The sequence below is a fragment of the Grus americana genome, chromosome 4, assembly GCF_028858705.1.
Source record: "Grus americana isolate bGruAme1 chromosome 4, bGruAme1.mat, whole genome shotgun sequence".
Taxonomy (NCBI): domain Eukaryota; kingdom Metazoa; phylum Chordata; class Aves; order Gruiformes; family Gruidae; genus Grus; species Grus americana.
The window spans coordinates 17,114,839-17,132,321 of record NC_072855.1 but is presented as its reverse complement, the minus strand read 5'-3'; the positions used below and the strand labels follow the sequence as shown (position 1 = coordinate 17,132,321).

At 40.3% G+C, this 17,483-nt stretch overlaps 1 protein-coding gene across 11 annotated transcripts in view; it reads left to right on the top strand.

Moving 5' to 3' along the window:
- Positions 1 to 17,483, top strand: part of LDB2 (LIM domain binding 2) — a 226,157-nt gene that overhangs the window by 159,818 nt on the left and 48,856 nt on the right. For all 11 annotated transcript variants that reach the window (XM_054824868.1, XM_054824866.1, XM_054824874.1 and 8 more), the window contains 2 exons: positions 11,286 to 11,458; positions 16,642 to 16,764. In XM_054824868.1, the coding sequence (XP_054680843.1) occupies positions 11,286 to 11,458; positions 16,642 to 16,764 (296 nt within the window). The remainder of the gene's footprint in view (positions 1 to 11,285; positions 11,459 to 16,641; positions 16,765 to 17,483) is intronic.

Genomic DNA, 17,483 nt, shown 5'->3' with positions numbered 1-17,483 from the left:
AACAAAAAATGGGATTTATTGGAGTTGCAGCTAATGAAAGGTGTCTTGCTGCTGATTTTGTCTGGATGTAAATCAGGAGCTTTAGAGGTGAAAAAGCTAGCCACTACACCTTGTACTCTGTCTCAGTCACTCACAGCTTCTCTTTTAATGTTTCTGAGGGTGAAAGGGACCTATGCATTGTTCAGATCAGTGCTTTGTCAGTTGTTTATTCTTCCCACATATAGGCTGTAAATGTTTAATAGTATTTCTAGAATACCTGTAAGATTTTTTTTTTTCTGCCTCAGCTTCCCATCTCAACATGGTTCAGAGGAGAGAATGGAGATGAGAAACTGGTGGAATTAGTTTGTAGACATCTGTCTTCAGAACAACTTTGCACCAGCAACTATAGCACATAGAACTTCCTGCATGCTTTTGTAGCAATAGCTTGAATAATTATACGATCCAGGGAAGGGAAGGTCCCCAGCATAATGGCAAATTCTTTGCAGGTGGTAATTGGTGTGGTTCCAGTGACTTGCTTAATTTTTGTGGAACTGTTTAGATTCAGATCAACAAGAGATTAATCGAGTCGATTGCTATGAAATGCGAGGGTTGGCCAGTTAACGCACCACCAGCATGAACACACCACAGAAAGGCAAACACCCGTTTTCTGCAGCAACTGAGCTTTGGTTTTGAGCTCTCTGTCTATGGTCTGCCCCAGACCAGCTTGGGTACCTGCATAAAAGAAATGTGGCAGTATGTGAGGGTATGGCCAATATCACTTTGTCTTAATATCATTTTTCTTGTGCTTTTACATAATTTTTTGTTTCATGCCGGTTTTAGTATTCTGCTAGGTCAGATGAAGTCAGGGGTCAGGGCTGTGCTTGATTTAATACAACTGGATGGTTTGCCTGGTTTTTGTCTGTTCCTTTTGGTGTCCTGTCATTTGAATTTTATGTATTTGTCTTTATTTCTTGAGACGACTTTTCTGGGTATCATTTTCTGTGCTGTGTTGGTCCTTTATGCTGGTACAGATTGCATTTGTTCATCTAAAATGCCTGTCCTGCACAATTTCCATCATTTCACAGTCTTACATTTTGTCATTTTCTGCTTGAGTTTAGTTGTGGTTTGTTATGTTTTGACAGTGGTTTGTCATACAGCTGTGAATAACTTCTTTGGCTTGCCTTTAAAACTTTCTTCTTTGCAGTTGCTGAACAAAGTTAGCTGAAATACTCTTTCTTCAAACAGAATGATTAGCACAGACAGAAGTGTCAGTGGCTATATACTGCAACCAGGCAAACCATTTGTTCTGGCTTTATTCGCATTCAGAATACACATTTTTATGCAAATATAAGAGGAAGTTCTCTTTGCTAAAATATTTGTGTATAGATCTTTGCTAGGGAGTGATGGTTTTGATTTATAAGATGTGGAAGTTTTACAGTTAAAACTGGAGCTTCCTCTTCTGAGGTATAGCTTTTGTCTGTGGAAAAAGAATACAGGTAACCCTTTCAAACACTTCTCCCCTCCAGCCTAAAAAATCAGCTTAGACCATAGGCTTCCTCAGAAATGTGCCTGCCGTGAGAAATTTCGAATTTTTCAATGTAGGGAAAAGGTCTGGCCTGCTGTGTGCTGGAAACCTAATTCAGTTGTTTAAACAATGAATTGTATGGACTCTGGGTTTTCATTTTATGATGGGTTAGCAGACTTCCTGAGTTCTTAGAGTGTTGTCACTGGATACAGAGCGAAAACTTAAAGCTTGAAGCTGGTACAGAACTGCACAGGCTGGTGCTCTGCTGTTTGTGCTTGAATTTGAGGTGCTGGTTATGAGACCTGCAGGAGAGGACCTGCGAGTTCAAGTTGACTGTGAGCCAGCAATGTGCCATTGCAGCAAAGAAGCCAGCAGCCTCCTGGGCTGCATTAGGGAGAGTTTGAGGGAGGTGATCCTTCCCTTGGTGCTGATGAGACACATCTGGAGTAAGATATTCAGTTTGGGCACACCATTTAGAAGACAGAGATGGATGTACTGAGGTGAGATCGGAGAAGGGACATCGATATGATTAAGGGCTTGGACGATCTGCCATATGAGGAAAGGCTGAGAGAGCTGAGCCTGCAGCCTGGAGAAGGGGCACCTTATCAGTGTGTATAAATATATGATGGGGACAGAGTAAAGAAGACGGAATCAGACTCTTCTCAGTGTTGTCCAGTGAAATGCAAGAGGCACTGGGCACAAAGTGAAACACAGAAAATTCCATTTACATGTAAGAAAAATCATTTCCCTCGAAGGATGGTCAGACACTTGCACAGGTTACCCAGAGAGGTCATGAAGGCTTCATCCTTGGAGATATTCAAAACCCAACTGGACACAGTCCTAGGCAACCCACTGCAGGTGACCGTGCTCTGAGTGGGGGGGTTGAACCAGACAATCCCCAGAGATGCTCTCCAAGCCCAGCTGCTGTCCTGTGAAAGGGATCTTGGACACTGCTGCTTGCTCTCCACATCCCCTGGTCCACAGTGTCTTAGCCTGAGGCTGAAATACTCGAGATCTGAAGACTGAATTTTGTAGTGAGCAATTCTCTAAAGACTGGAAGTGTGCTGCCAGTATAAGGAAAGGGTTGGGAGGAAATTTTATGCTAATAGGTAGGCTGGCTGAGCCTGAATGAGAAACTACGCTGATGCAGTTAGCTTTGTACTGAAACATACAGAGCTTTTTATAATTGTTTTCTGACTGTTTTTACCAAAATGAATTATAGTAAAACATTGTCTCTCTTCAGAGAGATGATGGATATAGGACTGAGTTGCAGATTATGTGTCTATGAGAATAAGGGTCATAAGGCCTGGGGAGTTAAGCTGAGGTCTCATTGTCATGAAGCTTCTGTTACTTGTTCTTGACTCTGTGTTTTAGAGGATTGAAGTGCTAGTTACAGATTTCCAAGAAAAGGAAATACACTGTCAACTGAATCAAAATTATACAGGCAAATCCTCACCAGGGTAAAATGTTGTTAGGAAATACTGGAGAAAAGGCAGAGTCAAACCTAACACAATGATTGAATTACACAGGATAGAAGGAACCGGAGAGGGAAACTTAGACAATTACAATTTTATAATCTTTAGAATTTTGGGGTATAGTTGTTAACTGTAGGCAATATTATTGATGTAAAATAAATAAGATATTGCAGACACCATGAAAGTATCATGGATCAAACCAAAACCACCCAAAACCATTGGGTTCTGGATGTGGGAAGGACTCAGGTCACTCAGTCACCGTGCTGAATCCACGTTACTTACCTCACTTCGCGGTTTTGTTACAAAATTGAGAACAGAGGCAAAATGGTTGGAAACCTTAGATTTCCCCAATTTCCATTAAGTGCTAAATAGATCATTAAAGATAAAAACAAAATTGTAAGGACATGGGAAGAATGTATATACGGCTAATTTTACTCCTCAAAAAGCTGTGCTTTATTAGCAATATGGAAGTAGTACTTCCATTGTTTTCTGAATGTCATGGAGTTTAAAATCTATAATGTCTGTAGATTATACAGATGTTTTCTGTATGTTTAAATACAATGTAGTATATTACTGTAGTATATTAATAGTATACTAATATACTGTAGTGCATTATTACTACTGATGTAATAGATTTGAAATCATACATTTAATTTTCCTTAATATTTAATTTGTATAAATAACTGGAAATTTCCTTTAAGTGGAAATTAATCATATAGTTTTTATTCTATATGTACTTTAGATGACAGGAGCCCAATCTTACCCACTAGACAGGGAGAAAAAAAAGGACAGGTCTGTGTGTGCCAGATTCTGCCTTGGATACATGTGGGTGGTTTAATCAACATGGCCCACACATCTCTGAGACAGAGTTTGGACTTATTAGACTGTCTTTTCACTGCCTTTCATGCCATACTATCAAATCTGACAGCAGTTTTTCCTGGGAATTGACAGATTCGTGTTGTTTGGGTTTGAATCCACTTACCAGATAAGGTCTTATACAGGTGGAGAAGCGTTTGTTCCCACGAGCAGCCTGCCTTGCAGCTCTTCCAAAGAGCAGGTCACAGTACCAAAAACTGTTGCCCAGCTTCATGGAGGGATCCCTCCCTCCATGTCCCAGCCAGATGGAGTGTGTCTGGGAGGGAACACACCTGATGTGCTATTCCATTGGGACAAATTTTGGCACCTAGAAGTATATGCAGAATAACAGCAATGACATCACCATGTAACTCCGTGAAGTTTTGCTTTGTGTGTGCTGATTTGTTTATTTCTGTTACAAAAACATACCTAAATGAACATGCCAGGCTCTGGTCCACACAGATGTCAATTAGCCATGCCCAGAGATGTTAATTAACAATTAACAGGAAGCTCAGGCTTTCTTCTGCAGTGCTCTGGAAGGCTCATTCGCAAGCAATGGGAAGTCATCTCCTGGCTTCCCTAGCTCTTACATATGGCTGAGGGAGAGTTGGTTGTAGCATCTTCATTTAATTACTGCGATCCAACTGTGATCATCTCTCAAGCAAGAGACTTTCATGGTCTGCCTAGAGCTTTACAGGAGAGCTCAACATTTTGTGTTGGGAGCCAAAAAAACCCACAGCCCCAACCAGTGAAGTTCCTCAAGCCCATCTATAGCATGTTGATGAGATAATCAGCTGCAGGCTGCACCAGAGCTTCCAGACAGAGCTCCTTTAAGCTATAGGCACAGGGTGGTTTTTTCATTCTGTTGCTGATTCTGTGGAACTTTTAAAGGCTTTTTATATTTTATGTTTTTATTTGTGTTTGGTTTATTACTTATTTTATATCCTAGCTCTAATTGAAGACATAGGACTTGACAGGATTCAGAGCTGCAAAACCAGCCTGGAAGCAATAAAACCAATATTTTTATTTCACTGATTAACACTTCCATTGTTTCACTTCTGTACCAACTTGACAGTTACCTTACATGGTGTATATGTATATGCTAAATCCAAGTCTCTGCCTCTGAGAGCTTGTATTGTAAAGACAACACACAAGCAGTTCAGTGAGCAAGGAGGGGTTTGCTATCAAGCCCTGCTTCTGCAAAGAGGCCGTGAACCTTCATTCTGTAGAGAGGGCATTGAGATTTTGACAACCTATCTTTGGGACACAAAGGGAGGAAGTGTTCTTCTATTCCTAGCCCACAAATACCAGTTTCCTGTGAACTAGAAAAACATGTTTACTTTCTATTTTATTCAAATCTTCCTTGGGAAAAACCCAAATCCAACAGTACCATCACCACCACATGGTGTGTGTGGTACCACAGTTATATTACAAACTATTTTTTTAATTGGCTTTCTGCCCATAGCTAGTCTGAGGCTTGCAAAACCCCTGAACTTCACAAGTTATGGCCATTGCCACCTAGAGATTGTTGGACTTTTTGGCTCAATTTGGGACAGAAAAAATAATTTTAGACTTAAACATATTCCTGAGAGAATAAAGTATTTTACACTCAGGCAGACATATTTAAAAGGGGAAATAAATGAAAGGACAGCATGAAAATAATGATTACTAGGATCAGGATGGCAGACGAGCACCCTAATCATTATCGTTGCATGCCCAGGCCAAATAGCAGGAGCACGGCCTAAGTGCAGCCCTCCCCAAGAGGCAGGCTGTGGGCCATTTAATATGTTAGATGGTTTCATTCTTTTCTTTAGAATTCCCCAGGAATGATACTTAAGAAATTATATATAACTGTTTCTGACCTATAGAGCTTCTTGCCTATGTTCATAGATTGAATTAATTGATTTCTGGACCGCTGATATTTGGGGGAGTGTCATAACTCTGCTGGTCTTCAATTGTAAAATTGTATTGAGGTCTCTGATCCACTGGGGAGGTATACAAAATCATAAGTAGCCAAGCCGTTACACCACCAAACAGGCTAAAGGTACGTCATGCCAGCGGATGACAGAATTATATTTTGTGCAAAATAGTCGCTTCAGATATGCTTTTCTTATAGACATTTTCATATAAATAACTATTTCCTGTTGCTAAATCCAGCTGATCTTTGTCAGTTTGCTTTGCTATCTGGGGATTTGCTAGCACAAATGAAGCGAACGTTAAGGGGCAGGGCCTGCTTCTCATGGGAAATAGTACATCCTCAGATACTCAGCTAGGGATGAAGGATGCTGCCCAGGACAAAATGATAGTTTAAAGCAGCATTCTGGTGATCTGGAATTAATGCCTGAATGCTGAGGGGCAGGTGAATTTTCCTTCTAGTATATCCAGTATCTTACAATGCAGGGTGTCACATTTCATACTATAAAAAGGTCTTTTCTGGGTAATGTGACTGTAAGAGCCTGTTAGTATTTGTATAGATGCAGGTATGAACCTACGTCTGCTTTCCTAAGTCTGAGCTCAGAGCCTCAGCATCTGCAGTCATGGCTATTCTAATGTATTCTTGCAGGCAGATGATACAGCATCTATTATTAATATTGTTTGATAAGTCCCATTAAAAGGCCTTCTTTCCACTTATTTGTAATTTTGCCAAACTTGACCCAATAAAGCTGAAATTGTTTATGCTTTTAGCTAGCTCTTTTTTATTTAAGCCAGAAAGGATTTCTTCTTTCCCTCAAAATGGAAAAATATTGTTTTGTCCATGTTACAAAAGTCTTGCAACTTTGGTTTTTAAATGCCTCTGAATCTGTAGGGTCTGGAGTAGAGTTGCTCACCTCTGCGGCAGGGGTTTCCCTTTTGTCCTCATTGTGGAAATCTGACTGAATTTAGCAAATTTATAAATCTTTGGGGGGAAAAAGCACCCATTGTCAAGTACTCAGTGCATGCTTTACTGGAGTTTGACAGCTAAAATTTCCAAGGACTCCCTTTCCCAGGAACATGGTAAAGCTCCTTGTAGGAGCCGAATGGGGCTATCCACATGCCACCTGCAAAGAGTAACTAGACATGTTGCAGCTCAGGGCTATGTGGAGTCACGGACATTTCCACTGCAAAGCCTGCAGGGAAGGCTCAGCCGGTGTTGCACATGAGAGGAGGAAGCCCTTACTTCTCCTGCACTGTTGGCCGAATCGCCTGGGATCCAGGTGGCCCTGTGAAGGAAGCATCTCAACATGAATGTGGAAGAAAGAAGAGGAGGGAAAAAAAAGAAAGGAAAAAATCGAGGCAGGATGACATTGATGTGAGAGAGGGGAGAGAAATAGTAACTGGGAGGTGAAAGGAGAAGATGGAGGATGATTAACTAAGGGAGAGTTAGAAGTCAATGAGGAAAATGCTGGGGATAGGGAGATGTTTGGCTTGGTGGGGGGCACAGAGGGAAGAGGTCCTCTTGCCTGGTCCCTGGCTGGATGAAGGTAGGAAGGAAAGAAGGAGAGATGTGGTTCATTTGGAGAAAGAATCTTCTGTTAAGAAGAGGCAGAGTGGGGAAAAAGGCAGAGAAAGAATCTTGAGGGGAAAAAAAACAACACACAAAATCAAGATCCAGAAGGAGGGCTTAGATTGCTGAGGCAGGGAGCCTGGGACAAGGAGCTGGGGCAGCCTGGCTGGGTAGGGAGGACACCAAGAAAGCATGTGTGAAGCTGGTGTTTTGGGGAGAGTGGAGGAGAACAAGGAGACTGAGACTAAATAGCTGGGCCTGCTTAAGTAAGAAGAAGGAGGAAATTGTGTGGACTTGAGAAGTGTTAATGAGCCTCGCTGAGCAAGAGAAAAAGGGGCAGCATGTGAGGAGGGGGAGAGAAAAGACAGGGAGGTACTGGGAGTCAAACAGCGAACCTGGAAGATAACTGATACGAAGGTTTGAAAGCTGAGAAGACAGAGGATTGGACGATGGGGATAGGTGAGCAAAGAGATTGGAGAAATAATAAAGAGCAACAGTTGGATTGGAGACAGGACTGGAAGGAGATACAGTTGCAGGGACCTCCATGAGGAGGTAGGCAGAAAGCCTTGCAGTAGCTGAGCAAGGATTCCCCCAAGAAGCTGGAAAGGAAATCCACTTGGTAGCCCAATCCCGAAGCAGGGCTGCTCTCAGGATGCTCTCAGGGCCCTCACACCAGGAAAGGAAATTACAAGAGTCTCCCCATACTCAAGCTGCTGCTGCAAACACTCGCTCTTGGAGCTCCTGTGGAAAGATCTGTGCACTGGCTCTGAGGGTGTCCATGTGATGCTCCTTTAAGGAAGCGTGGTGTGGGAGGGAGGAGCCCTACAAAACTGTGCACAGAGATACATTCTTAAAAGTGTATTCTGTGGACTAAAAGCCAAGCTCTAAAGCATGAAGGAATTCCAATGGCAGTAAAGCTTTGTTCAGCCCCGTTGGTGCAATTAGATATTACACTATACACTATTTATACTTTCCGTTATTGTTGGTGACTGCCTCTGGGCAACTGCAAACCCAAGACCAAGGTAGCGCGCTATGTGCTCTGCAAGGTGTGAGTTCACTTTACTGGGACAAGGATGGCTAAATGACATCCTGAAGTGGCCACAGGTATCAAGTTGTCCCATAATCCTGCCTTCACATTACTTGGAGTCCTCCTAGGAAGTAGCTTTCAGCTGACTCTGGCAGAAGATACGTGGTGTTGCTGAAGTGCTGTTGAGATGTACAGTGGCAGACACAGGTGGAGTGTGTACATCCATATCTGTGTCCATCTGCTGCAAGAAGGGAAGGAGGAGCACGTTTACCACATTCATATTTCTGTGCCAAGAAAGGATTGTACATATGCATGCAGCAGAGCTGGGGGTGCACACACGTGTGCTTGAACTCTCATACAAGGACAAAAAAATCAAGCACAAGTCCTTTGCACTTAAAATGGACAAAGTTTGTGATGATCCCTAGACTCTGTAAGAGCTGTTCCACAGCCTTTTTGTTGGTCTTGGAAATACTATCTCCTGCACAAATAAGCTTTGTTACCACTGGAGAGAGTCTCATGTTTATTCTAGAAATTAAATGATCTTTTTGAGCCATTGAGTGCTTCAGGAGGAGAACCAAAACCTTGAACCTGCTTCAGTCTTCTGTGGCAAGGCAAGATGGTGAGCTGAGGATCTGCTAATTAATAGTTTCTGTTAATGTTTCTTCTGGAGCTGAATATTAGCTATAATTGTTTTGCTGGACATTTGCATTAGCTATTTTCGATTTTACAGACAGACAGAGTCTGCATGTGCATCTGTCATTGAAAATCAGGTTCCATGGAGCATATAATTGTGTGCGTCTCTATTCCTCATCATCCTTTTGGTCCCACACGTTGTTGTTCACAGTAGCATATCCCACAGTGGCAAACATAGATAATGCTTACTAAGAAAAGTAATAAGAGTAAGGTATTTAATGTATTTCTAGCCTTCTTTAATGTGTTGTAGCTGTGAATACAAGGCAAAAAGCAACAACATATGACCATGCCACTTTGGGAACAGTCTATAAACTGCAGTTAAAATAGTTTCAAGATATTTATGCAGTGTATAAGTCACGTGAAGAGAGGTTTATCACAAGCAGTAGGAATGCTGGATTTTCATATCACACATTCGCTGCTTAGAATGATTAGCAGGAAATTTAATTTGCACTAATTAGCCTTAGGGGAGCAAGAAATTAACTTGATGGGTAAATTTCACATTTTACTATATACCATACCAGCATGGAGAAATTTGAGTTAAAGCCTGAGTTGAGTCCTGTGTTGATACACTGGACTTCAGTTTTTCTGAATTTAATTAAAAGACTGTAGAAAATTAATATATGCATGGTGAGTGGGTGTGGTTTTTAAGAGCTAGAGTCATAGAATAGTCGTTCAACATATTCATTGAATTGTCAGCCACTTCCAAAGAGTGTGGTATATTTTTCTACATTAAATTATCTTAATATCTAATATTACAGCAAAAGCTTTAACAAGTCCTAATTTTCTATATTTGTGTATTTTCATTATATAATGTGCATTGTGACTGCACATGCAATATTCGACATTGTAATGCACAGAGCAGAAACAGTTTTCACAGAACTACTGTGAAAACGCCATATTTTTTAATTTACAACACCCACTTGCAAATACATTTTTTGGGTCAGGAGCCTTTGTTCATATGCTGGCAAAATTCCTATGAAAATAATTTTTTTAGAAATTACTCTCAAAAGTATAGAGCAAATGAGGGAGGCATGAGTCACCCATAGTCCTAATAGACAAATAAGAATTAGGAACTAATAAACTCTAATCTTGCCTGTTGATGGTGACTTTTCTATCTCATTCTTCCAAAACACAGTTTAGATCGCTTGGTTTTTCCCTCTGTAAAATGGAAGCAATTTTTATGTATCCACCACTCACAATTACTGTGGATTGATTAATGCGTGCAAAGCAATGAGTCATTCGGTATGGAAGTATCGGTCTATTATAAACTGAAGTGTTCTGTCATCCCAGGCTTGTGGTTGCATCCAAATTTATCTGTAAAAAAGGAGATGGAAAACATCAGTTGCATACAAGATAATTGCCTTTGATGTCAGTGCTTCTGCTAGTTTGTGCATCTGAAGTACACTCAGAAGCTCACTATCACTATTACGTATTTGGAATTAGATCTTGTAGTACTTACCTGAAACTGCTATTGAAGTGAGAGGTGAGAGTTTTGCCCAAGTACGTATTGCAGAATTGGGTACCTTGAGTCCAGACTTTGGGGTTGAAGTGGTGCATATAAGCTAATTCAGGCGTCTGCTCAGACTTTCTAGTCTATGACATAAATACTTGTCTAAAGAGAGATCTCAGACAGACCTGTGGGTAGTCATATATTGTGTAACTTGTATCACATTACATTCTCAGGTCCTTCTTCAATCCCCAGGACTCTGATTTCTCAGCAGTAGCCCTCCTATTCAATCAAGAGTGTGTGTGTATGTGTGGGTGGGTATATATAAATACACATGTGCCCACACAGAGAAACATATACAGGGACACAACCCCCTATATAAATGTGCTTTGCCTTTTTGGGTGTATGAGTATATTTCTGTAAATGCTCACCACTTGTATTTATACATTTATGAGTAATATCCAACTTTCAGTCATAATTGACACCATGGGGCTTTCTGTATAATAATTACTTTGGGACAAAAAACCTTGCAGATGGTTTCAAGAGTGACTCTAACTCGCCATCAATGTAAAAAGATTAAATAAGATGAGCCCACTCCCTCTGAATGGAGTAAGCCATTTTCATTGATTTCAATGGGAGCAGGCACAACTTCGTTTCTACAGCAGAGAACATGGTATTATATTCGTTAAATGAAAGTTTGATTTCATTGCACTTAAAATTATTCACGTTCTGTTAGCAAATGGTTTGCGATTTTATAACCTAGAGCATTTGCTGAATTCTGCTTTGTATTTTCCTCACAGCAATTGGAAGGACCCTCATTCCTCGTTATTTTAGCACTGTCTTTGAAGGAGGTGTAACAGACCTGTATTACATTCTCAAGCACTCAAAAGAGTCATACCACAACTCATCCATCACAGTGGACTGTGATCAATGCACCATGGTCACTCAGCATGGAAAACCCATGTTTACCAAGGTAACAGGGAAGACTCAATAAAGCATGTTGTTGGTTTTTGTTTTTCTTTTTCTTTTTCTTTTTCAGTGTGTATAAGGGTGAAAAATATTGGCTGTTGCATTTTTCTGGTAGACTGAGATTATTTCTAATACTGAAAACCCTTGAAGCCATTTAATTACTATTTTATATATTAATTACATGACTGGAAAATTCTGTGGGCATCCTCTGCAATTGTCCCAGAAAGATTGCAAGAGAAGCACATAATGCCAGGTTACCAGAACCATCAGTTGTACATGAATTAAATTCAACCTGCCCATCTTCTTTTCTCTGGGCTTAATTTTAAAGCAACAATGAGATTTCACATTGCTGGTACCTACCATTTGGGATGGTATGCGTTACATTTGATACTTACTCAGACCAAGGACTATAAATCTCTAGAAAAATAGTGATTTAATACAGTAAGATGCTGGTCCAAGGAGTGGTGAAGTCAATGGAAGGAGTCAATTGATTTAAACATGCTCTGAATCAGACAGTTAGTGAATATTCAATATTTGTAATTGATAGTGAATTATCTTCATGCATTGGCCGCTTCTAGTCCTGTAATTAAACTGAGTGCTATATATTTATAAAAAACAGTACCGAAAAGGTGGAAAATACAAATTATAACAAAGATTTTCTTATCCTAAAAAAATCAGTAAACTGATTTTCAAAATGCAAATGTCCCCTTCCATAAATTAACAGGAAATGATGATTTTCCATCTTGTACCTGTTCATCTGTGAATTTTAACCTTTTCACGGAGAAAAGCACAAAGCACAAAAGGAGAAGGGGCAGCAGGAGGAGATACCCCATCCACGTTGCCTTTGGCATGCAGGACTGTGGAGGTTTATAGAGTCAAGAAAGGCACCGGCTATTGACAGCATCATGACCAGGGCCCACATGGCTTACACTGTTTTAGTATGTATGTGAGTCCCATCCCTTCGTAGCGTCTTCCCTGCCATCTGCATGGCTCTTGGAGCGGGGCTCAAAGAAGAGGGAGAGGAAGCCGCTGGTGTGCAGAGCATTGATGAGCTGGGAGGTGTGTGTTTAATGGTGTCGTCATTCCAGCTCTCCCACTCCAGCCCTCTGTGGCTTACACAGACACAGAGAGAGAGAGATGCAAAGAGACCAGGTATTCCTTGGTAGAACCTCTTTGCTACGTCACTGCTCCCGAGGAGCTGGGTGTGCTGGCCATGTGCAGAGGACATGACCGGGGTGAACAGCTCTGCTTCTCTGCAGAGCTCCCTAAAGCAATTGCTGTGTCATTTCCCTTTGTGTTAGCTTTAATGCAATAGCAAATAAAAGTGGGTTGTGGGGATTTTTTGGAATCGGTAAATACAACACACTTTCCTCAATTCAATTAGTTTATTTTACTTCTCATGACAGCACATTACGGTGTCGTTGCTTTGGAAAGGAGGCTGGTATCCAGCAAGTCAAAGATAGACTAGCAGCGGAGACGGGGCTGGGTGCACACCTCGTGTGAGGGGGCCACAGCCACCTTCCGTAGCAGCATCCAGCTGTATGCAGTGAGTCTGTCTGTCTGCTGCGGTCCTGGCAGCGCACAGCCTGCTTCAACTCTGACATTTCTGTTGCAGGTTCCAATATAAACCTCTGTATCCCAGTAGAAAAGTTCAAGTGGGGATGTGATTTGGATTCTAGGAGAAAAATTAGGGGGTTTAAATGGCTATATGTTTAAAATAGGACTGTGTTAGTAAGAGCAAATTTGAAATAAAACACAGTAGTTGGTTGAATAAAGGGGAGAAGAATATATTACTCCCAGAAATGAGCTGAATGTTGTCTCAGCCGTGCGTGTGTAACTTCTAGCAGAGATACCAAGGGGACAGATCTTGTACCCAAAGGTAAACTCCTACTCTCACAGCGTCAGTGGTGAAACAAAGCAGACCTCCCGTAATAAGCAGCACTCCAGTAGACTGTGTAGTTCCTTAGATCATGTCTGAATTTGACCCAGTGAAAGTACCACGAAGGGGTTTTTTAATGCAAAAACACTAACTGTATTTGTTAATAGCTGTTTCAATTTCACAACTTCTAGGCTGCAAATTCACCAACTTCTAATATAATGGGCTGAAACAGTTTTCATCATGTATTGAATCAGGAATGCACAGCTGCATTTTATTCATTTCAACATTTTTCTAGTTAGAGCAACTCACTGCATACTGCAGTATTGGACAATGGCATTTCCAATTTTTTCAAACAAATATGGCTAGAACATGCCTAACAGTAAGGATATGAATAGTCCAGCTTGTCTTTAAAGGGCAAGAGGTCCTTATAAAGTGTCACACAATTAAAAAATTGATTTATCAAGGTATAAATAAATACTATACAGAATTTAATACAGTTCAATGGCATGAATTAAATGTGGTGAAAGAAGAGACTGAAGCCCTGACTACCATGTTTGTTTACCTGGCAGATGCTTCAGTTTTTTCTCCAGGTAAAGGAAAGCTTTAGGAGTCCTCCAAAGTCTCTGTTTTCACCGTGTTTACCGACACTCCAACTTTATGTGTAGGCAAACTGTTTTTCTGCAGTTAGCGATGTTTTTATTTCCCGCCAGACTGGCAGAGGCAAGCTTTGCCTTCACCAGTAGAGCAGTGAGCACCCCGTGTTTGAACCGTTCTCTTCCTGCGCCCAACAGCGGGACCATCAGCTGGATTTTGTAGGTGAAACCCTTGAAACTCAGTGATTTTAATCCTTATTAATAATCTCAGGCATTTCCCAGATCTGTATAAGCTTAGGTTTCTTTTCAAGCAACGACTCAGGTTTAAGAAATGGTAGTTAATAAAAGGGGAAGACTTCTAAAAGGTGCCCAGTGTTAGGAGAGCAAGACTCTGAGCAATAAGGCACAGGACCAAAGTTGGTTTTCATAGGTGCGAGCAGTTGAAATTCCTACAGTTAATAAGTGCAGTGAAGGGGTTAAAAAGCTATTGGTTAGTTTGAGAAATGTTCTTTTTTAGTTTTTTCCTGGCCTAGTCTAGAGCAACCACGTGATATACTGAATGCCTGCCAGCCTCTTTCTTGTTGATCCTCCGGAGACCATCTGTGCTGGGGGCATTGATTAGAGTGTGTCTGCTGGGATTACATCTTTTCTGTTGCCATGCCAACTAATCAGCTGATTTTGGTTACCACAGAAACAAAATGTCAGAGCTCACAGTACGGTTACATGAATTCAGCACAACAGAAAATGTTTTCTTAATTGGAGACCCTTTTGATTTTTTGGATTCTATGTAAAAGGCAGCTTTAAAAAAAAAAAAAAAAAAAAAAGAGGCCCATTTAAAATAAGAACTGCACCAATTTTATTGATTAAAAACAATGCGTAAAATTTTGCTCTACATAAGGAAATTAAATTCCTTTATAAGATGTATAAATTTTTACCACTGTGATATGAGGAATGTGTTTCAGTTTTTCTATTAAAATTGTTAATGCCAGTGCATAAAATAAATCTGTTAAGAGCTGTGAGGTTTTGAGCTTAAGAGAAGAAACATTTGAGAAGTCACAGGTATTATTATAAAAAATATTTTAAACCTGAAATATTTTCATGTTAACTGGTTTGTAATCAGGATCTTTGGCCCCAACACAGTAACTTCAATATAAAATGTTTTTCTTCTTGTATTAATCCTTATGTGTGTGCATGTGTACCCCTGTGTAGTTTCTCATCATAGTGCAACTGATGCGAAAATCAAAATCAGGGTCAAATGACAAAATAAGTCACATTAATAATTTGAAGGCATCACTAAGGTGTGTTGAACAGGGCAGATGAGAACCTGTTGCAAGATTCTCCTTCATAGGTCTACTGTAGTTTATCTCGATAGTATGCCTGTTAAAATTACCTACGTGTTTTTGCAGTAAGAACCAGGGGAAAAACTGTGATGACGTTAAGTGAGCTGTTAACCAGAAAAGCCACACATTGCCCAAGTGGGAGCTAGACAAGTCCCGAGTTTGGGCTTGTAAAACGGCTCAACAGATTCAACAGAATCTAGGATGGGTAGTTGTTCAATGAAATATTAGTTTTACTAAAATTAAAGTTGCAGAAACCTTTTCTTTTGAAAGCCATTACACCCTGTTCTCACAATATCTCTGTACCCTGCACTTGCAAGTTTACTTTGCACAGGAGTTGTAAGTCTAAACAGCCAATTAAAAAAAAAAAAAAAGATGGTAGAGGTAGTTAATTTTCCGATCAGGCATCATTTACAGTACTCCACAGTACCCCCAGTCAAGATACCATGCCAGGCGTATATTTTGCACCTTACAGAGACCACAGCCACAGTGGCTTTTCCACATAAAGGTGTGGACAGTTGTTTAAAAGTCCCCAGTAATTTATTTAATTTTTCATTTCAAGGTAGTACCCACTTGCTGCATTTATTCCTCCCATATTTTCCTCTCCTTTCTTAGACAAGACCCCTCACAAAGCTGTGTGAGCCACTTTCTGTGGAAGCAGCTCCATTGTCCACGACCGCAACCTCTCCTCTGCTCCCCTGGCTCTCAAACCTGCTGTGGCAATGCAGCTCATACAGCCCGATGGCAGACACCCCGTCTGACTTTCCTTGGAATAATAAAAGTAGATAAGAAATGAAAGAAAAGTAAGAATGGGATAAAATGCCTGGAAATGACAAGAACACTTGGAAAAGACAAGAAGGAAAAAAATAGGAAAAAAAATCAGATTTGGCCACAGGCATTCAAGGCACTCACTGTGTGCTCCAACTGGACATGAAAGGAAGGTTTATATGCCAGGCTGTTGTAAGGAAAGGGCAACGTAAAACAGGTTGGGAATGACTGGTTCGGCAACTTGACATCACGCGCGTGCAATTGCACCACAGCCACCTCCACTGCGAGGTTCAGTCATTAATTAGCAGTAGCAAACTGCGAGGGAAAGAGAATTGATGCAATAAATAAGATTTAGCACAAACAATATTCTATGTTTGTAAAATGCTATAAAATCTATAGTATTATAAGTTACTGTCTCCGCGGTAAGGCCTATGAAGTCATTTTCCCACGTTCATTTTTTCTCCCCAAGAGAACGAAAAACAATTAATCTAGCAGAGATGAACAATAGAATACTGCTCTGATATTTTTTTGAATGTTGTTTAATCGATGAGACAATACCATTGAAAACAAAATTCCTGGGAATTTATTTCATGCATTTTGTGTATTCTAGGTATGCACAGAAGGACGTCTTATCTTGGAGTTTACTTTTGATGATCTTATGAGAATAAAAACATGGCACTTTACTATTAGACAGTACAGAGAATTAGTCCCACGCAGCATTCTAGCCATGCATGTAAGTAATCCTTTTTTCACTTGACCTAATGCAGAGATGAGATTAGGTTTATGAAGAACTCCAACAAATTTCACACCCAAGGCAATTAAGTATAAATATTTTGTTTTGCCTGCAACTATGTCCATTTACAAGTTCTTTCATCACTCCCTTGTTTCTCGGTGCTCTATTGTTGCCACTGTTGCTATGTTTTCATTTTGTTTTAGCACATAGTTTTCCTTTTAATCTCATTTGGTGGTCTGTATGATTTGGGCCCAAAATCTGTTCTTATTGATATGAACTACACTAAAGTCAGTGAATTTTCATCATTGTAGGTACGAATTATGTTTAGTCTTTAAACGAAACAAACTAATGTTACCCTTGCATGAGACAGAAAATAAGCAATTACTATATATTTACTTAGAAACCTTTAGAATTTTAATCCAGGTCTTTTTTTTTCACATTTCAAGACTTTTCTTTTGTAATTGAATGAACACACACAGAGTAGAACATTAGAATATGAAATATTCTACAAACTGAAGTCAAAATATTAGAAAGTAAATCGTTGTAGAGAAACAAAGGACAGAGTCTTACTGTCACTTTCAGTTCCGCACTGTAGAAGCATGCTGACTAGTAGTGCTCCATATACACAATTAATTGCAGGACTTTGGTTTTATAGAGCGTAAGTACACAGGCCCAAATATGTGCCTGTATTTTGACATCAAGTTACTTAGATATCCATA